Here is a 20,716-nt window from a genome sequence, read left to right as displayed (position 1 = left end):
GGCAAATGAACTCTGCCATGGAAACATACTCATGTGTGGCCCAGAAACGGCAAGCCAGGAACTACTCTGTGGATTCACAAAAAGGTAAACGACTCATCATCCGGAAATAGCTTATAGGTTCTAAACATTAAAAAAAATGTGGGACAAATAGGTGGCAAAAAACAAATTTAGTTGATAATGTCTCATTTAATCACTATTCCATAAATCACTACTATTTCAGAGCGTTCACATTCCTTTCATATATTGCATATTATACTTATTTAAATGGAATAAGATATACTTTGTACTTACCTTGTAAAATCCAGGAGAGCTTCCCTGCAGACAAAGCATGTGTAAGTGAATAGCTACAACAGATGGTATAAGCCTAAGCTTCTTGTTACAAATGTCACATGGGCATAGGAGCATGAATGGTTTTAGGGTGATTAAGTTGGTTGGCTTGTAGAAGCAAATTCTTTGACATCATAAACTCAGCCACTTGGGCTAAATACCCTTAGTATTTAAGAACTAATCTCTTTCTCTCATAGCTTTCTAATCTTCTCTGTATTTACCGAATTAAAAACAAATGCTTTTGTACAGTTTTTCTTTTAAAAAGTATTCCAGTTAGTAATTGAAGAATAACAGAATTAAACTACCACTATTTTTGACTCCCCTCCCCATCAATGAATGAATCTAGCTCTTATCAGTGGCCACTAACATCACAAAAAAAGCCAAGACATTAGTGCCTCCTGACTGGAAGTACACATCATGTCTGTGAAGTATTCCTGCCAGAAAATTCCAATCTAAATGTGATCAAGCCTCTAGATCAGCACTATCCAATTGAAACATGTGATCCACATATGTAATTGCACATCTCAACTCAAATAGATCATTTCAAGTGCTCAATAGCTGAATGTGGCTACTATATTGGACAGTACAGCTCTGTTTAACTACTAAATTACAGTATATACGAGAACAGAGGGACACAGCATCACAAGGTTGCAAACAAGTGTATGGATTCTATTTAGATCCTAATTTGAACAAAATGTAAAACACATTTATGAGAGGGCAACTTGAACAATGTCTGGATGTTTGTGATATTAAGGAGTTATTTATTTAGATGTGATAATGGTCCTGTGGTTAGATTTTTTTTTAAATCGCTTAAAGCTACATAATGAAATATTTACGGATGACGTAACTTGATGCCTGAGATTGGCTCCAAAATGATCCAGGGTGAGTGGAGGATGCACAGATGAAACAAGATTGGCCATGAGCTGATAATGACTTGAAGCTGGATGATGGGTACATGGAAAAAAATCATTGTACTATTCTCTTTTTTAATGTATTTGAAATTTTCCCAAGTAAAAAAAAAAAAAAAAAAAAGACTGTGGGATAAGATTACAGTAACACTGCTCATATTCTTGGAAGTACAGTTCATTAAAGACACTACCATGAGTCTCTCTAAACCTGAAACAACCAGTGACTGCTGCCACCACCACTACACAGGTAATAAACCAGGAAAATCTTACAAATAAATACCAAACAACTTTTTTTAAAAAATTTTGTTTTGAGACAGAGTCTCGCTCTGTTGCCCAGGCTGGAGTACAATGGTGTGATCTCGGCTCACTGCAACCTCCGCCTCCTGGCTTCAAGTGGTTTTCCTGCCTCAGCCTCCCAAGTAGCTGGGATTACAGGCGCCTGCCATCATACCTGGCTAATTTTTGTATTTTTAGTAGAGATGGGATTTCACCATGTTGGCCAGGCAGGTCTTCAACTCCCGACCTCAGGTGATCCACCTGCCTCGGCCTCCCAAAGTGCTGGGATTACAGGTGTGAGTCACCACACCCGGCCTGCTCACTCTATTAAAAACTTCCAAGGGCCAAAAGGAAAAGGGACTTTTTTTTTCTCCATCTGTGGCTAAATGCCACCTTCTTGGGTTCTGCTGCCTGAGTTTTCCTGAGTCCCTGTAGCACATTCCCTGTCCTCACAGCAGATGTCTTAGTGGCAAGGCTGTCCAGACACCAAACACATTGTACAATTCACCTTATTTCTACTCTTCCTGCATCTCATCAGAGAGCAAATGGTGGAGATATCTAACAAAAAGGCACACAGGATTGTGGAGTTCTACGAGGGTAATCATATCAGATTTTAGGATTTATAAACGTAGACATAAATTTTGGAGACATGTGGCTCTCATTCCCTATCTGTTAAGTCTATATAATGTATAAATTAATGCAAATTAAACAACAGAAAAGGGACAAAGGCATTAGTATCTCGCACCCAAAAGCTTCCAACTACAGTACACTAACATTATTTCCAAAATTGACGGTATCTTTACCAATCCAGACGTGGATTTTACAGATAAAGTTTGACGTTTAAGATTCACATTCCTGTAACAAATGCCTGCTTAATAAATTTGAATTTTTGAATGAAAACACGTTTCATCAATGTGAAAGTGTGTGCTAAGTGATTTGGAAGGCAACAAATTGGCAGCAAAGGCACAAACTAAAAAATAAAATGATTTTTATTTAGTTTTTTGGAAATATAACAAAATAATTAGCAAAAACTAAATCAAAACAGAACCAAAAAAATGACACGTTATATGAGTGATCATCTCCAAGCACAACAGCATTTATTAATGAATATAAAAAATATATTTTATTATTTGTATTTGCTTTTCCCCCAGATTTGACTACATGGCTAGTTTTAGAAGCTTGAGTTCCTAAGATAATTCCACAGCTACACTGGCTCCTACAATGTGACTGGGTGAGGTTAAGGAAATATCCTTGGGGATTCTGAACAACTAGACCCTTAGAAACTTAAAAATAACAGGTGCTTTCATTAGGATCCTTCTAACATGGAAAAAATACAGCCATTGTCCATTAAAACACAATCCAATTTGGGTATTCTTCAGGTTTTCTAAGTACCCCACCTGAAATAATAAGACTAGGTCACCATATTTTCTGGCAACCCAGCCTACAGTCACTGCCATCTTCCTAATTAGCAGCCTCCCAAGCTGCACCAAAACTGGGATTAACAAAACTGAAGATAACATGTTTTTGACCTTTCTTCCTAGAAGTAACATGTTTTTGACCTTTCTTCCTAGAAGTCAAAGGGCTCTTCAGGTAGGAAAGTCAGGAGGTTTTGCATCAAGCTTGCCATCACACTCACTATTAGTGGAAGGGCTGTGAAATCTACCCATTGCACACCTGTATTCAGTGTTTGAGTGTACTTACCCTTCAACACACAAGGAAGTTAGAGTAAATTAGTCACTCTGGACCAAGCCCCTCAAAACAGAGGCAAATTTGGTGAACCCAGGTCATTCACTGCCTGTGGTAAAAACCTCAGTTCACCTAAGTCCTTTCTTGAAGAACCACATTAATCTGATTTAAGAGGCACCTCTGGCCAGCATAGAGCACAGAAGGAAAGCGTAACTTCAGGGTAGGGGAATGCCACATGGAATTCAGAAGTTGCAGTTTAGTCTACAGCAAAAGATGGCACCATCGCTAATATTTAGAGCTGGAAAGAGCGTTGGCTGGACCACACTCCTGGAGCATCCTTACTAATGCAGCTTAACAGCAGTTGCCCAGATGTCGTTGCTGGGGAGCGGGGGAAGGACCCATCCTTGGGGAACGAAGTTGCCTTTGGGATGATCGGATGGCACCAGGTACTGATCCCAATCATGCCTTAATAAGAACATTATAGAACAACTATTTATTTCTGTTTTATTTCAAATAAGATGTTCAGCAACTACATATTCTAAGACTTAGCTTTCAAATGACTGATATACTAACCTATTATAGAACATGATTTCTAGGAATCAAGAAAATGACTACATTTCTTAAATGTACACATAAAAGGAGAAAAAACTCTGAAGAACTTATAGCCTTATGGATAACCTAATAATAAAGTCAATCCTCATTATTTACAGATTCTGTATTTGCATATGTGCCTACTAACTAAAATTTATTTGCAGCCCCCAAATCATCACTTGTAGCTCTTTCATGGATACTCGTAGACACACAGAGTGGCAAAAAAATCTGAGTTATGAAAATGAACTGTTCCCAGCTGAGATCAAAGAAGGCAATACTTAGTCTGCCTTCTTGTTTTCAGCGCATACTATTAATATAAATGGGTTATTTTCTCTATTTAGTGCCACATTTTCCATATTTTTGCGCTTTTTACTGACGACTTTACTGTTTAAAATGGCCCTAAGTGTAGTGTTTCTAACAGCAAGAAGGCTGTGATGTGCTTTGTGGAGAAAGTGTGTTAGGTAAGCTTCATTTAGGCATGAGGTAGAGTACTATTAGTCGTGAGTTCAATGTTAGTAAATCAACAACATATATTAAATAAGGTGTCTTTAACACAAACACACATACAACAAGGTATTCATCAGCTGACAAAAACATTGTGACCAGAGGCTCCCAGGAATCTACCTAACCCTGTGTTTCCGTTAGGAGTGATGTTCAGTATTCTGAAATCAGTGTTTGCAGTGACTTTAGAGAATATAGCTGTCATGAAAAATGAGAATCAACTGTACTTACGTTTAAAAGCTAAAACTTGTATATTAGCAAAAAATAAACTTTTCCTAGAACATAAACTTGATATGCTAAAGAGCATTCTTTCATGAGAATCACAAACAGCTGAGGTTTTAGAAGGGACATCTGAGATCACTTAGTTCAGTGATTTTCAAATCACACTTTGAAAACCCCTAGGCCCCAAGCAAATGTTTATGGGAGTCTAGAAACAACAAAGTGCTTCTAGGCAACAACAGATTTATACTGCCTCGGGAACCCATTCATTCCATTTATCTTACATAGTGTTTCCTCAAAGACTGCATTTTGGAAGAGTGCTTCTGCTCAAGTTTGAAGTCCACAGTCTAGTCCACTGTCTTCATTTTATAGGTGAGGAAAGGGAGACCCAGAGAGCTGAAAACTCTGCCTAGCTCCTTAAGAACTGCAGATTCAGATGTGCCTCCTTGTTCCCAAGTTTCTGGGCTTTGACCTGTAAGAGCTCAGAAGTCAGCATGGGTCTTAAACCGTCTCCACAGGCAAGTACATAGTGGAGGGTTTCTTTTTCCTGGGTCTGGTTAGCACCCGAAGATAATTTGGAAAAGGAAACCAATGCTTTAAATCAATGTAACAGCTATAATATCTATAACATGAGATAATACAGCAAGTCACAACCTGAGTTTGTTTCTTCACCTATAAAAATAGGGACATCAACTTCTCAAGGATTAATGAGGACTAAACAACATGTATGCAGCATCCTTGAATATGGAAACATTATAAACCCATAATTTTTTTTAAGTTCCCTATGGAACTTAAAAAAAAGACAGTAATAAACCTAAACAATGTAAGCACTTCTTCAAGTGCTTCTTGCTACCTAAGGGAAAGACAACATGGAGAGCCTGCCCCTCTGACCTGATCTGGATGAGCGCTGGTAGGGAGTGCTCAGCTTGGAGGTAATATTGTCGGAAAGGCTCCAAGAGGTGAGCAAGTGGGAACTCGTCTGAAAGAGAAAAGCACAATACCATGTTATCATGCTTGATATCCACAATGTATTTCTCAAGGCAAGGTGACTGAGCCTATGATTATGACAGAATGAGCAAATGTGTTTATCTGTATCCATGAGTTCTATGACATAGAACTGCAAATCTGGAAGGTGTCATTTGCTGCCTACTACCTCTTAGCTTGAGTTCACCCATGATAAGAAGAGCTGTCAATCTAGTATTTTCATTTTCTCCACTGGTTATAGAGCAACATACCTGGATCCCCAAACAACTTGGACTCAATTTCACGTTTCTGAAGTAAAATTTTCTCTTTTTCTTTTCTTTGTTTCTTTTCTAATTCTCTTTTCCTCTCTTCCTCTTGTTCTCCTTCCAGCATAACTCTGAGGGCTCTCTCTTCAGCTTCATATAGTTCAGAGCGCTTTTTAATGAGTTTTCTCAGTCGCTGAAGATGGTGCTCAAAAGTCTCATCTGCTGAGGCTGGAGGACAAACCCCTGGGCAGAAAGAACAAATTGGCATTTTATTTATTTATTTATTGAGACCAGGCCTCACTCTATCACCTAGGCTGGAGTACAAGTGGTGTGATCATAGCTCACTGCAACTTCAAACTCCTGGGCTCAAGCAATCCTCCCACCTTGGCTTCCCAAGTAGCTACAACTACAGGTGTGCACCACCATGCATGGCTTTTTCTTTTTTCTTTTTTTTTTTTTTGAGACACGGTCTCACTCTGTTGCCCAGGCTGGAGTGCAGTAGCATGATCACGACTCACTGCAGCCTCGACCTCCTGGGACCAAGAGATCTTCCCACCTCAGCCTCCCAAGTAGCTGGGACTACAGGCATGTGCCACCACATCTAGCCAATTTATTTTTATCTTTGTAGAGACAGGGTCTCCCTATGTTTCTCAAGCTGGTCTTAAACTCCTGGTCAAGCAATCCTCCTGCCTTGGCCTCCCACAGTGCTGGGATTACAGGCATGAGCCACTGGTGCCTGGCCCTACCTACTAATTTGTAAAGTTTTTGTATGAGGTCTCACAAGGTCAGGAGATCGAGACCATCCTGGCTAACACGATGAAACCCTGTCTCTACTAAAAATACAAAAAATTAGCCGGGCATGGTGGCGGGTACCTGTAGTCCCAGCTACTCGGGAGGCTGAGGCAGGAGAATGGTGTGAACGCAGAAGGAGGTGGAGCTTGCAGTGAGCAGAGATTGCACCACTGCACTCCAACCTGGGTGACAGAATGAGACTTTATCTCCCAAAAAAAAAAAAAAAAAAAAAGTTTTGTATGAGGTCTTGCTATGTTGCCCAGGCTAATCTCCAACTCCTGGCCGCAAGCAATCTACCAGCTTGGCTTCCCAAAGTGAGCCACTGCATCCAGCCCAAATGGCCTTTTACACACTTTTTCTTATCACAAAATCTGTGCTATAATGAGCAGGTTCAAAGTCCTACCTACAGTATGTATCGATTAAAATTTGGAAATCCAATCTTTAAGGCTCAATTTGATGTTTTTGAGTATTCAATTACTCTGACCCTACCCTGACTTTCTCAACTCCTCCCTCTGGATCACACCACTTAATCTCTGATTTTATTTCTTTTCCTTTTTTTTTTTTGAGACTGAGTTTCACTCTTGTTGCCCAGACTGGAGTGCAATGGCGCATCTCAGCTCACCGCAACCTCCGCCTCCTGGGTTCAAACAATTCTCCTGCCTTAGCCTCCCGAGTAGCTGGGATTACAGGCATGTGCCACCACACCTAGTTAATTTTTGTATTTTTAGTAGAGACAGGGTTTCTCCATGTTGGTCAGGCTGGTCTCAAACTCCCGACCTCAGGTGATCCGGCCGCCTCGGCCTCCCAAAGTGCTAGGATTAAAGGCATGAGCCACCATACCTGGCCTCCACTTTGTTTATTTCTGATAGTCTTAATCCTCCACTTGAAACAGTGAGCTCACTAAAGGGAGGAACTTGTCTTAACTTCATTGTTTGTGAAATTCCCTCAGCATCACTCTGAGTGTGAATTTTGGGAGTGCACACTTTGATAAGGAGGAAGATACACTTAACCATCCACACTGACCTTGCAGTCTGCTGCTGACAGTAGGCTGACCAACTGTTTTGGTTTGCCCGCATGTAGCACTGGAAGCCCCATGTCCCAGTAAAACTGGGATGGTTATTATCCTGATTTAACTATGAGATCAGCTAACAGTATAGCCAACGTATCTAAAGCCACAGCTGGGAAAATAGTCTGGTTATTAGGTGATATCAAAGAATTATTGCTAATTTTTTTGGTGTGACAATGGTATAGATGATGATGAGTATGTATTCTATTTTTGTACATGTGAGAAATTTTTCATAAAGTTTCATAAGAAAAAAAGATTTTAACTTAATGAATACTTGAGTGGACTGCAATTCTGTACTCACTACCATAATTTCCCTACAATACAAAAGCTGCTAGGTGAATCAATGTAGGGTGATGTGGGTGTGATCTATCCTGTCAGTCCTTGAAGATTTTAAAGGAAAATACATTACCCATGCATTTTAGCAATACCAGATACAGGGCCAGGTGTGGTGGCTCATACCTGTAAACCTAGCACTTTGGGAGACTGAGGCAAGCGGATTGCCTGAGGTCAGGAGTTCGAGACCAGCCTGACCAACATGGTGAAACCCCATATCCACTAAAAATACAAAAAAATTAGCCAGGCATGGTGGTGTATGCCTGTAGTTCCAGCTACTCAGGAGGCTAAGCCAGAAGTATCGCCTGAAACCAGGAGGTGGAGGCTGCAGTGAGCCAAGAACATGCCACTGCACTCTGGCCTGGGTGATAGAGCGAGACTCTTATCTCCAAAAAAAAAAAAAAAAAGAATACCAGATACAAGAAAGAAAAAAAAATACCCTAATCCCATTACCATAATCAACCATTTTATACTTTCCCATGTTCTCTTCAGGTCTTTTTGTCCATGTATTAGCAACTTCATATAGTTCTACGTTATATATATGTAATTTCCACTTCTCCCTGTTGATTCTGTACATTCTTCTCCAATCTTCGTAATTATTTAATGGCTGTATCCTATTTCATCAAATCAATGCACTAGAATATACTTATCAAGTTCCCTACTCCTGGACACCTAAAAGTTATTCCAAATGTCCTGTTCCATAGTGATACAATGCATATTCTTGGGCATGTTACTTTTTTCCTTTCTATGGATTTCTCTTTTTTTTTTTTTTTAATTTTTTTATTATTATTATACTTTAAGTTGTAGGGTACATGTGCATAACGTGCAGGTTTGTTACATATGTATACTTGTGCCATGTTGGTGTGCTGCACCCATCAACTTGTCATTTTCCTTTCTATGGATTTCTCTAAGAAAAATCCTTGGCCGGGCATGGTGGCTCATGCCTGTAATCCCAACACTTTGGGAGGCAGAGCCGGGTGGATCACGAGGTCAGGAGTTTGAGACGAGCCTGGCCAACATGGTGAAACCCTGTCTCTACTAAAAATACAAAAATTAGCCAGGCGTGGTGGCGGGTGCCTGTAATCCCAGCTATTCAGGAGGCTGAGACAGGAGAATTGCTTGAAACCAGGAGTCAGAGGTTGCAGTGAGCCAAGATCATGCCACGGCATTCCAGCCTGGGCAACAAGAGCAAAACTCCATCTCAAAAAAAAAAAAAAAGAAAAGAAAAATTCTCAAGAGTGGAAATGTTTGTGAATACTTACTTTCAAGACTAACAAAATGTGTTCTAAACTGCTTCCTAAAAAAGCTACACATTTGTTCAGTTACCTAACAATTGACACAGAGAAGATAATTGAGACTTCTTCAACGAATGAATGATTTTCAACAAGGTTTTTTTGTTTGTTTTGTTTTGAGACGGAGTCTCGCTCTGTCACCAGACCGGAGTGCAGTGGCGTGATCTCGCCTCACGGCAACCTCTGACTCCTGGGTTCAAGTGATTCTGCCTCAGCCTCCCAAGTAGCTGGGATTACAGGCATGTGCCACCATGCCCAACTAATTTTTGTATTTTTAGTAGACACAGGGTTTCACCATGTTGGCCAGGATAGTCTCGATCTCTTGACCTCATGATCCTCCCGCCTCGGCCTCCCAAAGTGCTGGGATTACAGGCAAGAGCCACCATGCCTGGCCCTTCAACAGGGTTTTAACAATTTATGCTGCAACTTGTGTTATACAATAGTGCCAGCTTTGAGCACTAAATCTTCAGTTTGGGCTGATAAATGGCATAAAATAATGGTTTCTCAAGGTCAGTAGTTCTGTTTCTTGTAAAGTTGTAATTTGGAGGTAGCATTCTTTCCTCCTTCAACCACTACAGCTAAGTGGTTGTGGAACTCACTCTCAAGGCTAACATTTCTCTAGATGATTTTCTCCTAACTGCTTTGCTTCAACAGGTTTCCATTCACTCATTCTCAACTACAGAAACACAACTCAAATTTATCTTCTAAGTTGCCAGGCGAATGTTTTTCAAGTATACACAAAATTCTTATACGCTGACAAATTTAAACTGTCACTCTGTTTTGCAATAATCTAATGGTTTTGTTTCATTTCTTTACCTTTACAGGTAGTAAATACTTTAGATTCTGTAAGCCACACAGTCTCTGTTGCAACTACTAAAATCTGTGTATGGCCAAATACACAGATACTCCATCATCCTATATTAGCCTAAAGACCTCATGAAGAGATGTGGGCTGCTAAGCCCGGGCCACTAACTCACATCTCTCTCGGCCCCTCATTGATCACTCCCTGGTCAACGTCACATGTTCCCTCAGAAACGGCACTCCTGGGCAGGGAGTGGTGGCTCACACCTGTAATCCCAGCACTTTGGGAGGCCAAGGTGGGTGGATTACCTGAGGTCAGGAGTTCAAGACCAGCCTGACCAACACGGTGAAACCCCATCTCTACTAAAAAAAATACAAAAATTAGCTGGGTGTGGTGGCACATGCCTGTAATCTCAGCTACTCCGGAGGCTGAGGCAGGAGAATTGCTTGAACCCGGGGGGTGGAGGTTGCAGTGAGCCGAGATTCCACCACTGCACTCCAACCGGGGCAACAAGAGTGAAACTCCGTCTCAAAAAAAAAAAAAAAAAAAGAAAGAAAGAAAGAAAAAGAAAAAGGAATAGTGCTCCTCACACAGTCTTCCTCCTGGAACCTTCTAGGTTCCCTCCACTTCTACCACTCACTGCCCTCCTAGTCCTGCAGCTCCTAGACACGAATGCCTTTGCCTCTATTCCCCTTTAGTCACATGCTTGCAGTCTTGTTCAGTCTTTGGACCTTGGCATTATCAGAAAAAACTTTTTGCTTCTTCAGTCTTAAACTTGATTATTCTCTTCTCCCACTACAACTTTCTCCCTTATAGTACTTTTAGTTCCTTCTCCCCAGAGACCCATTTGGCAGCTTCATCAAAACCTCCAGACCTGATGTATCAGATTCTATCCTTCTGCTACTCCTTTGCCACAAAACTCATGGTCATCCCACAAAGCAAAACCCCAACAACCCCATGCTCTGTGCTCACCCGCCAGCTACAGTACTACTGGAAGAGGTCATTTGATTGTGTGATCCATTGCCAATATATGTCAGCTGGACCCACAGCACCCCCTGCAACCATCTTCCACAAGTCTCTGGTTAGCTGTCACCCATTCTTCACAGCAGTTATTTCAAACCTTCAATGCTCTCCTAAAGCCCCACTTCTCTACTGGCGCTCAGCAAACCATTTACCCAGAGAAAAGCCAGCAGGCAGGAAATCCCTCAAATCTGTCCCTGCTTGCACTCATCTGCATCACTACCCATCTTCATCTCCTTCATTTTCATGCTTGTGTAAGATGGTTCCTTCTTCACTTAAGTTAATCCCTCCACCTGGGATGTGAATCATCCTACCTTCCATAGAGCCTTGAGCCATCAACTATTCTTCCTGCTTCTCTCTGACCCTTCCCCTTCTACTTACTCCTCTCAGTAGTTTTTAAAATGCTTAAGTTTTCCCCATGACCCGAAGACACACAACACCCCTCACCATCACCACTACCACACATATGCCAGATACTGATCTTGCTCTTTCCTTTTCTTCACAGGCTATATTTTAATAAGTTTAATTCTCTGTTTGCTTTTCTTGTATCATATTCATTCTCTAACCTATTGTAGTCTGGCTTCTACCCCCATCACTCCACTGAAATGCCCCTAGCATAGGTCACGAATGACCAGTTGGATACTAATTCCCATGGATGTTTCTTATTTCTTGATAATAAAAACAATAATAATATGAAACACGTATATAGCATTTACTATGTGCCAGGACTGTTTTAAGTACCTTACACATATTTATTAATTTAATCCTCACAACACCCCATGGGTAGGTAATATCATTACTCCCTTTTTGCAGATGAGGAAACCAAGGTTCAGAGAAGTTCAAGTAACCTGCCAAGTGTATTAGTCCATTCTCACGCTGCCAATAAAGATATACTTGAAACTGGGTAATTTATAAAAGAGGTTTAATTCACTCACAGTTCCACATGGCTGGGGAGGCTTCACAACCATGGCAGAAGGTGAAGGAGGAGCAAAGTCGTATCTTACATGGTGACAGGCAAAGAGGGCGTGTGCAAGGGAACTCTCCTTTATAAATCCATCAGATCTCATGAGACTTATGATCACAAGAACAGCATGTGACCTGTCCCCATGATTCAATTACCTAACACCAGGTCCCTCCCACAACATGTGGGAATTATGGGAGCTACAATTCAAGATGAGATTTGGGTGGGGACACAGCCGAACCATATCACCAAGACTACACAATCTCTCTAAGCACTTGCCACTTTCCAGAAGGAAGCAGGGAGCCTATCTTTTCCTCCCATCTCTCTGACCTCTCTTAGTCTCTTTTTTGCTCTCCTCATCTTCTACCTTGATTTTGACATTTCTTATGATTTTGTCTTTTTGGCCCTCATCTCATGCTGTACAATCTCCTTAAGGTCATTTTGACTCATGGCTACATGCTAATGAACTCTTATCCAGGATGTACCACACACACCTCAAACTCAACAGGTCCCCAACTAAACTTGTCAACCCCAAACCTGTTCCTCCTGTTTTCCTTCTTCATTAGAATGGTATCGGTCAGGCACAGTGGCTCACACCTGTAATCTACAACTTTGGGAGGCCAAGTGGGAGAACTGCTTGAGCCCAGGAGTTCGAGACCAGCTTGGGCAACATGGCGAAACCCTATCTCTACAAAAAATTTAAAAATTAGCCAGGTGTGGTGGTGTGCACCTGTAGTCCCTACTACTCAGGAGGCTGAGGAGGGAGGATTGCTTGTGCCTGGGAGTATAAGGCTGTAGTGAATTACGATTGCATCACTGCACTTCAGCCTAGGTGACAGTGCAAGACCCCGTCTTTTTTTTTTTTTTTTTTTTTTGAGACGGAGTCTCGCTCTGTCACCCAAGCTGGAGTGCAGTGGCGCGATCTCGGCTCACTGCAAGCTCCGCCTCCCGGGTTCACGCCATTCTCCTGCCTCAGCCTCCCGAGTAGCTGGGACTACAGGCGCCCACAACCGCGCCCGGCTAATTTTTTGTATTTTTAGTAGAGACGGGGTTTCACCGTGGTCTCGATCTCCTGACCTTGTGATCCGCCCGCCTCGGCCTCCCAAAGTGCTGGGATTACAGGCGTGAGCCACCGCGCCCGGCGACCCTGTCTTTTAAAAAAAAAAAAAGGAAAAAAAAAAGCTATCTTCACTTATTCAGTAGGTGAGGCTAGAACCTGGAAGTCATTTCTTTTCCCTTTAGTTCCTATACTCTGAGTTCCCTAAGTTATTTATTTATACGTACATGGGTATATACACGTATACCTTTATTCATTATCTCTCAATTCTTTGACTTGAGAATTATTCACTAATAATTGTGAATTATTGGAATTATTCACTATCTCTCAATTCTCCTACACTGACGTCGCTCAGCTTATGCTTCCATACTATCCGTGCCGAATAGCCTTACCAGTCTCTCTGCCCTTCTCTCTCTCTCCTGGAGGCTCCAAAACTTTCTCTGCTCTACTGGCACTGATCTTTGCCATCATTTCACTTAAAAACTTTCAGTGGTTCCCCACAGCTTTAAGTGTGAATGAGAACTCTAGCATGGCCCATAAGACAATTTACAACGTGGTCCTGCTTAAACATCCAGTCTCATCATTTAGCACTTAGTTGGAGGTGCACACATCTTGAAGAGAGAAGTTAGCTGCTCATTTTCAGTACGCATGCAACCAGCTGCTGCTTACCAAATCATTTTACACTCAAGTCAGTTAAAGCCACAAAGTCTGTTTGTTTCTATAGATCATGATTTTCCTAAAATGTCCTCCTGCTTTTGGACCAAACTGAGGAAGATTAATATTGGGAAATGCTGGTAAATTACTTGGCAGAAGTTTACTGAGCACTCACCTCATAGAGGATGGGAGGTGAGGGAATATTAAATAGCTCTCAGGTTTTGCTTTCTGGTGAAAAAGAGAGATGAGTAGACAAAGCAGATGCTAACTTCCCTCTGATTTACAAGCGCCCTGAGAGTACCACAATGGAGACATCTGTTTCCAAACAATGGAGGTCTGGATGTGAATTAGCCACTCTAAAGGCTGGTATGCAGAAGCCAATCACTTAGCTGGCAAATGAGCCTGAGTGAATACAAAATGGTCATATTCCAACACAACTTTCTTAAGGGTCTAAAAGAATCCCAGTTTTCATTTATATTTTAAACAACACAGGGGAAATCATTTGTTAGAGTGGCATTTGCTAATTTGTACACTCTCAAATACCTCTGGTGAATACCAAAGGCCTACAATCTACTAAATAAATCAGCATGTGGTCCAAAGCAGGTGCAAGTGAGAAGCAACCGGAGGTTACTTCAGTCCAGATCAGGGAAGGATGAAGGATGCTGCACGTGTATTTGGTTTTGAATAGTGAGATCCTAAAATGGCGAAGATGGGACTGAGGGCCCTCCAGATGAACAGAATGACAACAGCTAAGATCCAGACAGGCAAATGGAAAGCACAACTGGGTAACTTCTAGAAAGCCAGCACGATTGGAACAAATTTCTGTGGAGAAGCTTGAACTGCCTGGCTATAGTGTCTGGTGCTTCCTCCAGAGGCAAGAAGAGACCAGTTACATGCAGGGAAGGTGGGGAAATCCACACAGTCTGCAATCCCTGCCCTGTCCAATCATTCATACCTCTTCAACTAGAAATAATTCAGATTTAAAATCTATCTGAAGAAGCATGCCAAGTTTTCAACACTTTCTGGAGCACCCAGTAAGGGTGAAAAGCTTTCACTTTGGCACAAGGCAAAGTTGACTAGCCATGACAAGCCCACTAGGAAGAGTGTGGCCAGAAATGCCCGGGGTAGGAATGATAAGTCAACAGGAAGACAGTGCAGTGGGTTCCCACACTTGCCTCTCTTTTCAACCTGGGCTACCAAAGGCTAAACATCTTCTGAGGCTTCCTCCTTCAGAAGTTCCCAGCTACCCTACAAGGTGAAAATCATGAAGTTTCAAGTATTTTTCCCTCAATAATATTTGGGGTGGGAGGCACTAAAGAAGGGGAAGGGAACAAGGAAAAAAATGCAAAGTCACAGTTACCTTTCCTTGCTGCAGCCTCTTTCCTCAATTTCCTCAATTTCTCCAAAGCCCGAAGAATGTCCACCATTCTTTTGGTATCTGCTTGTTTTTTCCTCACTTCAGATAGTACGCCATCAGCGGCTGCTTTGAGTTCCTGCTCCTGGAGGAGAAACAAAGCCCATGAGACCTCATATTAGGAACAAACTTAGAGCAGAGAATAGCTGCCCAGTGGTTAGATTTTAAAGGATCAGACAGTTTCCAGGTTAAGAGAGACTCTACTGAATCTACATCCCAATTTCCTAGGCCTTGCACAACTCCTCTCTAGCTAAGAGGTTATCCCCCTCCACTGACGGTACAACCTTCATCTTAAAGAGGAACCTCTCCTCTCTGTATCTTCCACATAGCACTGGTTTTGTTTCTTCCTCAGTGTTTCTCAAAGTGCAGTGCAGGGAGCAGGTGTCCAACTTACCTTGTTAAGCTTAGACTCTTGTTAAAAATGCAGACTCCCTAGACTTGAAGATTCAGATTCCCAGGGAGGATAAGGAATGTGGCTGGAAAGGCTGAGACCTCTACAAAGGTCTCTTAGTGACAACCTATGTTTGTGCTCCACTGCTCTGAAGTCCTAGGAATCTCTTCCACGTGACAGCTTTTCAAATATCAAAGATTGCTATCCTACTCTTGACTTAGTTCACACACAGACTAAACAACCCCAGTTCCTCAAGCCACTCCTCATTAAGACTCTGTCTCCAACATCCTCATCATGGAAGCTGGGCATAATAACTTGTGTCCCTAGCTATTCCTACTCAGGAGGCTAAGGCGAGAGGATCACTTTGAGACCAGGAGTTCAAAGCTACAGGCTATGACAAACCTACTGCACTCCAGCCTGGGCAACAGAGTGAAACTTTGTATTTTTTTTGAGACAGGGTCTCATTCTGTTGCCCAGGCTGGAGTGCAATAGTGTCATTACAGCATCACCATGCCCAGTTAATTGTTGTTTTTTGTAGAGATGAGGTTTCTCCATTTTGCCCAGGCTGGTTTGGAACTCCTGGGCTCAAGTAATCTGCCTGCCTCAGCCTCCCAAAATGCTAGGATTATAGGCGTGAGCCACCGCACCCGCCCCCAACCTTTTTTTTTTTTTTTTTTTTGAGATGGAGTCTGTCTGTCGTCCAGGTTGGAGTGTAATGGCGCGATCTCGGCTCACTGCAACCTCTGCCTCCTGGGTTCAAGCGATTCCCTGCCTCAGCCTCCCAAGTAGCTAGGATTACAGGCACCCGCCACCATACCTGGCTAATTTTTTGTATTTTTAGTATAGACAGGGTTTCACCATGTTGGCCAGGCTCGTCTCCAACTCCTGACCTCAGGTGATCCATCCACCTTGGCCTCCCAAAGTGCTGGGATTACAGGCGTGAGCCACCGTGCCCGGCCCTAACCCTGTCTCTTTAAAAAAATAAAATAAATAAAATAAAAAATCCCCACTGTGGGTGATGGAGAGAATCCTCCTGACTAAAGTGCTCTCCCCCATCTGTCAAATAAGTGCCTGTAATTCCACCACTACAGCCAACACCAAGCTGTTTCACTTCTCTGTTTGGATTACTCTGTTTCCCTGGAACTGCATCTATTACCTTCACCTGGTTGATTTTTCCTTTAAGACTCAGCTTATAGCCAGGAGTGGTGGGTGTGCGCCTGTAATCCCAGCTACTCAGGAGGCTGAGGCAGGATAATCACTTGAACCTGGGAGGCGGAGATTGCAGTAAGCCGAGACCACACTACTGCACTCCAGTCCGGGCAACAGTGCGAGACTCTGTCTCAAAAAAAAAAAGAGGCCGGGCGCGGTGGCTCAAGCCTGTAATCCCAGGACTTTGGGAGGCCGAGACGGGCGGATCACGAGGTCAGGAGATCGAGACCATCCTGGCTAACACAGTGAAACCCCGTCTCTACTAAAAAATACAAAAAACTAGCCGGGCGAGGTGGTGGGCGCCTGTTGTCCCAGCTACTCGGGAGGCTGAGGCAGGAGAATCACTTGAACCCGGGAGGCGGAGCTTGCAGTGAGCTGAGATCCAGCCACTGCACTCCAGCCTGGGTGACAGAGTGAGACTCCGTCTCAAAAAAAAAAAAAAAAAAAAAGACTCAGCTTAGTGTCATTACATCATTTGGGAAGCATTCCCTCAGTAAATTAGATGTCCTTTCTTGGGCTTTTACAGCACCTACAGTTGAATTCCTAACACACGCCACGCTATACTGACATGATCTCCCACAGATCTCTAAGCCAGGGGTCAACGAACCCCAGGTCAAGGATGGAAACCAGTCCATGGCCTGTTAGGAACCAGATCACACAGCAAAAGATGAGGCAGGTGAGCAAGTGAAGTTTCATCTCTATTTACAGCCACTTCCCCATTGCTTGTATTACCGCCTGAGCTCCGCCTCCTGTCAGATCAGCAACGGGAGCATTAGATGCTCATAGCAGCACAAAAAAGTGAACTGCGCATGGGAGGGATCTAGCTTGTGGGCTCCTTATGGAGAATCTAAAGCCTGATGATCTGTCACTGTCTCCTATCACTCCCAGATGTGACTGTCTAGTCACAGGAAACAAGCTCAGGGCTCCCACTGTTTCTACATTATGGTGAGTTGTATAATTATTTCATTATGTATTACAATGTAATAATAATAGAAATAATGAGGAGGAGGGAAGGGAAACCCAGAGGCACTCAAAGGTAATGAAAATGCCTTAGACTGCCGGGTGTAGTGGCTCATGCCTATAATCCCAGCACTCTGGGAGGCAGAGGCAGGTGGATCACCTGAGGTCAGGAGTTCAAGACCAGTCTGACCAACATGGAGAAACCCTGTCTCTACTAAAAATATACAATTAGCTGGGGTGTAGTGGCGCATGCCTGTAAGTCTAGCTACTCAGGAGGCTGAAGCAGGAGAATCGCTTGAACACGGGAGGTGGAGGTTGTGGTTAGCCTAGATTGTGCCATTGCACTCCAGCCTGGGCAACAAGAGCAAAACTCCGTCTCAAAAAAATAAAAAAAGAAAAAATTTAAAAAAAGAAAATGCCTTAGAGAACTATCTGAACAATTTTCAGTTTTACCCTGGCCCTAAAGAGGCTGAGATCAACACGCTTTGGAATTAGACAACTTGGGATCAAATATGGGAAACTGCCACAAACTGGTTGTGTGACCGTTGGCAAGTTAACCTCTCTATGCCTCAACTTCCTAACCTGTAAAATTAGCATAATACTTCCTACTTCTCAAGGCTGTTATAAAGATTCAAGATCTGGTATATGTAACGACCTTAGCACAGCTCCTAGTATATATAGTAAATGCTCCGAAACACTATTGCTGAACCTGGGGAATACATGGTTTGAAACTTGTAAACAAAGGAATCCTCGGGGAATCACTATTGCCCCATCAGCTAATTAGAGTATATATATATATTCCTTGAGGTAGGGTCCCAAAGCTCTCTTTTTATTTATTTTTTTTTGAGACAGTCTTGCTCTGTCGCCCAGGCTGGAGTGCAGTGGTGTGATCTCAGCTTACTGCAATCTCCACCTCCCGAGTTCAAGCGATTCGCCTGTCTCGGCCTCCCGAGTAGCTGGGATTTCAGGCACCCGCCACCAGGCATGGCTAATTTTTATATTTTTAGTAGAAACGGGGTTTCACCATCTTGGCCAGGCTGGCCTTGAACTCCTGACCTCGTGATCCACCCGCCTCAGCCTCCCAAAGTGCTGGGATTACAGGCGTGGGCCACCGCACCCGGCCTATATTTTGTATTCTTAAAATCACCTAGGGCAGCACAAGACACAAGGAACTAGACACTTACTGGTTTTGAAAGTAAGTGGACAATGTTGGAGCAGGATAGAGGAGACCCGTCATTCGTGCAATGCCACTGTGTAATCCTATACTTTGTGTTTACAGGACTTTACAGTGCACCTGAACTTTTGTGTACATCATTAACACAAAATTAACATGGTGGTATGAGGTGGGAAGGTTAGCTGTCGCTTCATTTTGCGCCTAAGGACAGAGCCTTAGCCCTGGGAAATGGAAGTTTAAAGCCTCCTGGTGCTCCAGGTTCCAACCACCACCACTCCCACCCCCATGCGCGGCCGCTGCTCTCACCCGCTTCTTCTCCTCCACCTCCTGCACACACTTCACCCTCCAGCGGTCAATCTCCTGCTCGCGTTCCACTGCCCGCGCGGCCTCTGCCTCCCGCTCGGCCTCGCGTTCCCGGGCCCTCTCGCGAAGCCGCAGCCGGCGGCGCCGGACCCTCTCCAGCCTCCTCCGCGCCTCGCCCACATAGGCAGCCTGGGTCAACGGCTGTAGCCGCTCGGCCAGTTCCGCGCGCAGCGGCCCCACCTGGGAATACAACAAGGCCCAGGCCGCGCCGTCGGCTTCGGCCTCGCGCAGGGCCTGGCTCAGGCCGCGCAGCCGTCGCACCAGGCGCAGAGCCCCGCGCAATCGCGCTCGCACTTCGCCAAGGCTGGGCCCAGCGTGCGTGCGCTGGGGCACCGGACAGCCAGCCCGCCGCGGGGTCCCGAACACCGCCTCCAGCCACTGCCGGTCGCGCAGGCGTTGGAGGGCCGCATCCCCGAGCACGTCGGCCGGCGGCGGCGGCGGCGCCTCAGGCCAGCGCGAGCTCCAAGGCGGCCCCGGGCCGGGAGGCGGCGGCCGCGGTCGCTCGCCGGCGTCGGTCCCCGGGAAGGGCCGGCACTGGGGCGGCGGAGGAGGCAGCGGCGGTGGTGGCACCGGGTAGAAGGCGCCAGCGCCGCCGCCGCCGCCGCCGCGGGAGGCTTCCGCGGAGGCTCGGGGCTGCAGAGCCAGCGGAGGCTGAAGGAAGGGGGCGGAGGTCCCCGCAAAAGGGCCGGGCCGCTGGGGGAGAGGAGGCGGGAAAGCCGGGGAGGGCAGCGGCGGTGGCGGACAGCCGAAAGGAGCAGGAGGCGGCGGCTGCGGGGGCGGTGGGCCTGGGCGACCCTGGCCGAAAAAGGGTGGCAGAGCCATGTTTTCGACGGAGATGCTTTGAGAAGTGACAGGAATCTGAGTGGTTCCTCATGAGAACCTTCCGGCGGAAGTGACGTTGTTGCGACGCGCGGCGTCTGTAGACTTCTCCCTCCGGAAGGCTTCTTGCGTAAAGTGGGCAGTGGTTAAACATTCGGTCGTTCAGTTCATAAATACTGTTCTTACTGAGGATCGTAGGTGCAGAGCTACCCGCTGCGCATACACTGAGACTGAGAGATACAGATCTTCTCTTCATGGAACTACCTGCCTAGTATAACATACTAATCAATCATGGTGAGTATCTTCGAGAAGTTGGAGGTTATCCTGAGGAACTGCAGCTGCAGCTGAGATCTGGAAGATAAATAGTTAAATAGAAAAAGAGAGGGAAGCACAGTGCAGATGGGAACATGTGCAAAGGCCATAGTAAATAGTAGATTTTTCTTAGAAAAATGAACTATTTTTACCTTTCTCGTTTCCCCCCACCTCCCACTTAGCTCTTTAGGAATGCAATTATAGGGTGGGCGCTGTGGCTCACGCCTGTAATCCCAGCACTTTGGGAGGCCAAGGCAGGCAGGATCGCTTGAGAACTGGAGTTTGAGACCAGTCTGGGCAACATAGTGAAACCCTGGCTCTACTAAAAATATTAAAAAGTAGCCGGGCATGGTAGCGTGC

General features: G+C 44.4%; 1 protein-coding gene across 2 annotated transcripts; it reads right to left on the bottom strand.

Moving 5' to 3' along the window:
* Positions 1-150: 150 nt before the first annotated feature.
* Positions 151-20,102, bottom strand: LOC105488479 (programmed cell death 7). Of its 2 annotated transcripts, none has more exons than XM_071101201.1 (5): positions 19,169-20,102; positions 15,075-15,213; positions 5,744-5,980; positions 5,400-5,487; positions 151-315 (listed from the first exon to the last, which is right to left on the bottom strand). In XM_071101201.1, the coding sequence occupies exons 1-5, from the start codon at positions 20,045-20,047 to the stop codon at positions 288-290; spliced, it is 1,371 nt and encodes a 456-aa protein (XP_070957302.1). In that variant the 5' UTR covers positions 20,048-20,102; the 3' UTR covers positions 151-287. The 2 variants fall into 2 exon arrangements, with proteins under 2 accessions (XP_070957302.1, XP_011750901.1); XM_011752599.3 differs by lacking the exon at positions 151-315 and adding an exon at positions 2,483-3,662 and having other exon boundaries at positions 19,169-20,097.
* Positions 20,103-20,716: the final 614 nt, after the last annotated feature.

Source organism: Macaca nemestrina, chromosome 7 (genome assembly GCF_043159975.1).
Source record: "Macaca nemestrina isolate mMacNem1 chromosome 7, mMacNem.hap1, whole genome shotgun sequence".
Classification (NCBI taxonomy): domain Eukaryota; kingdom Metazoa; phylum Chordata; class Mammalia; order Primates; family Cercopithecidae; genus Macaca; species Macaca nemestrina.
This window is presented reverse-complemented; position numbering and strand designations above follow the sequence as displayed.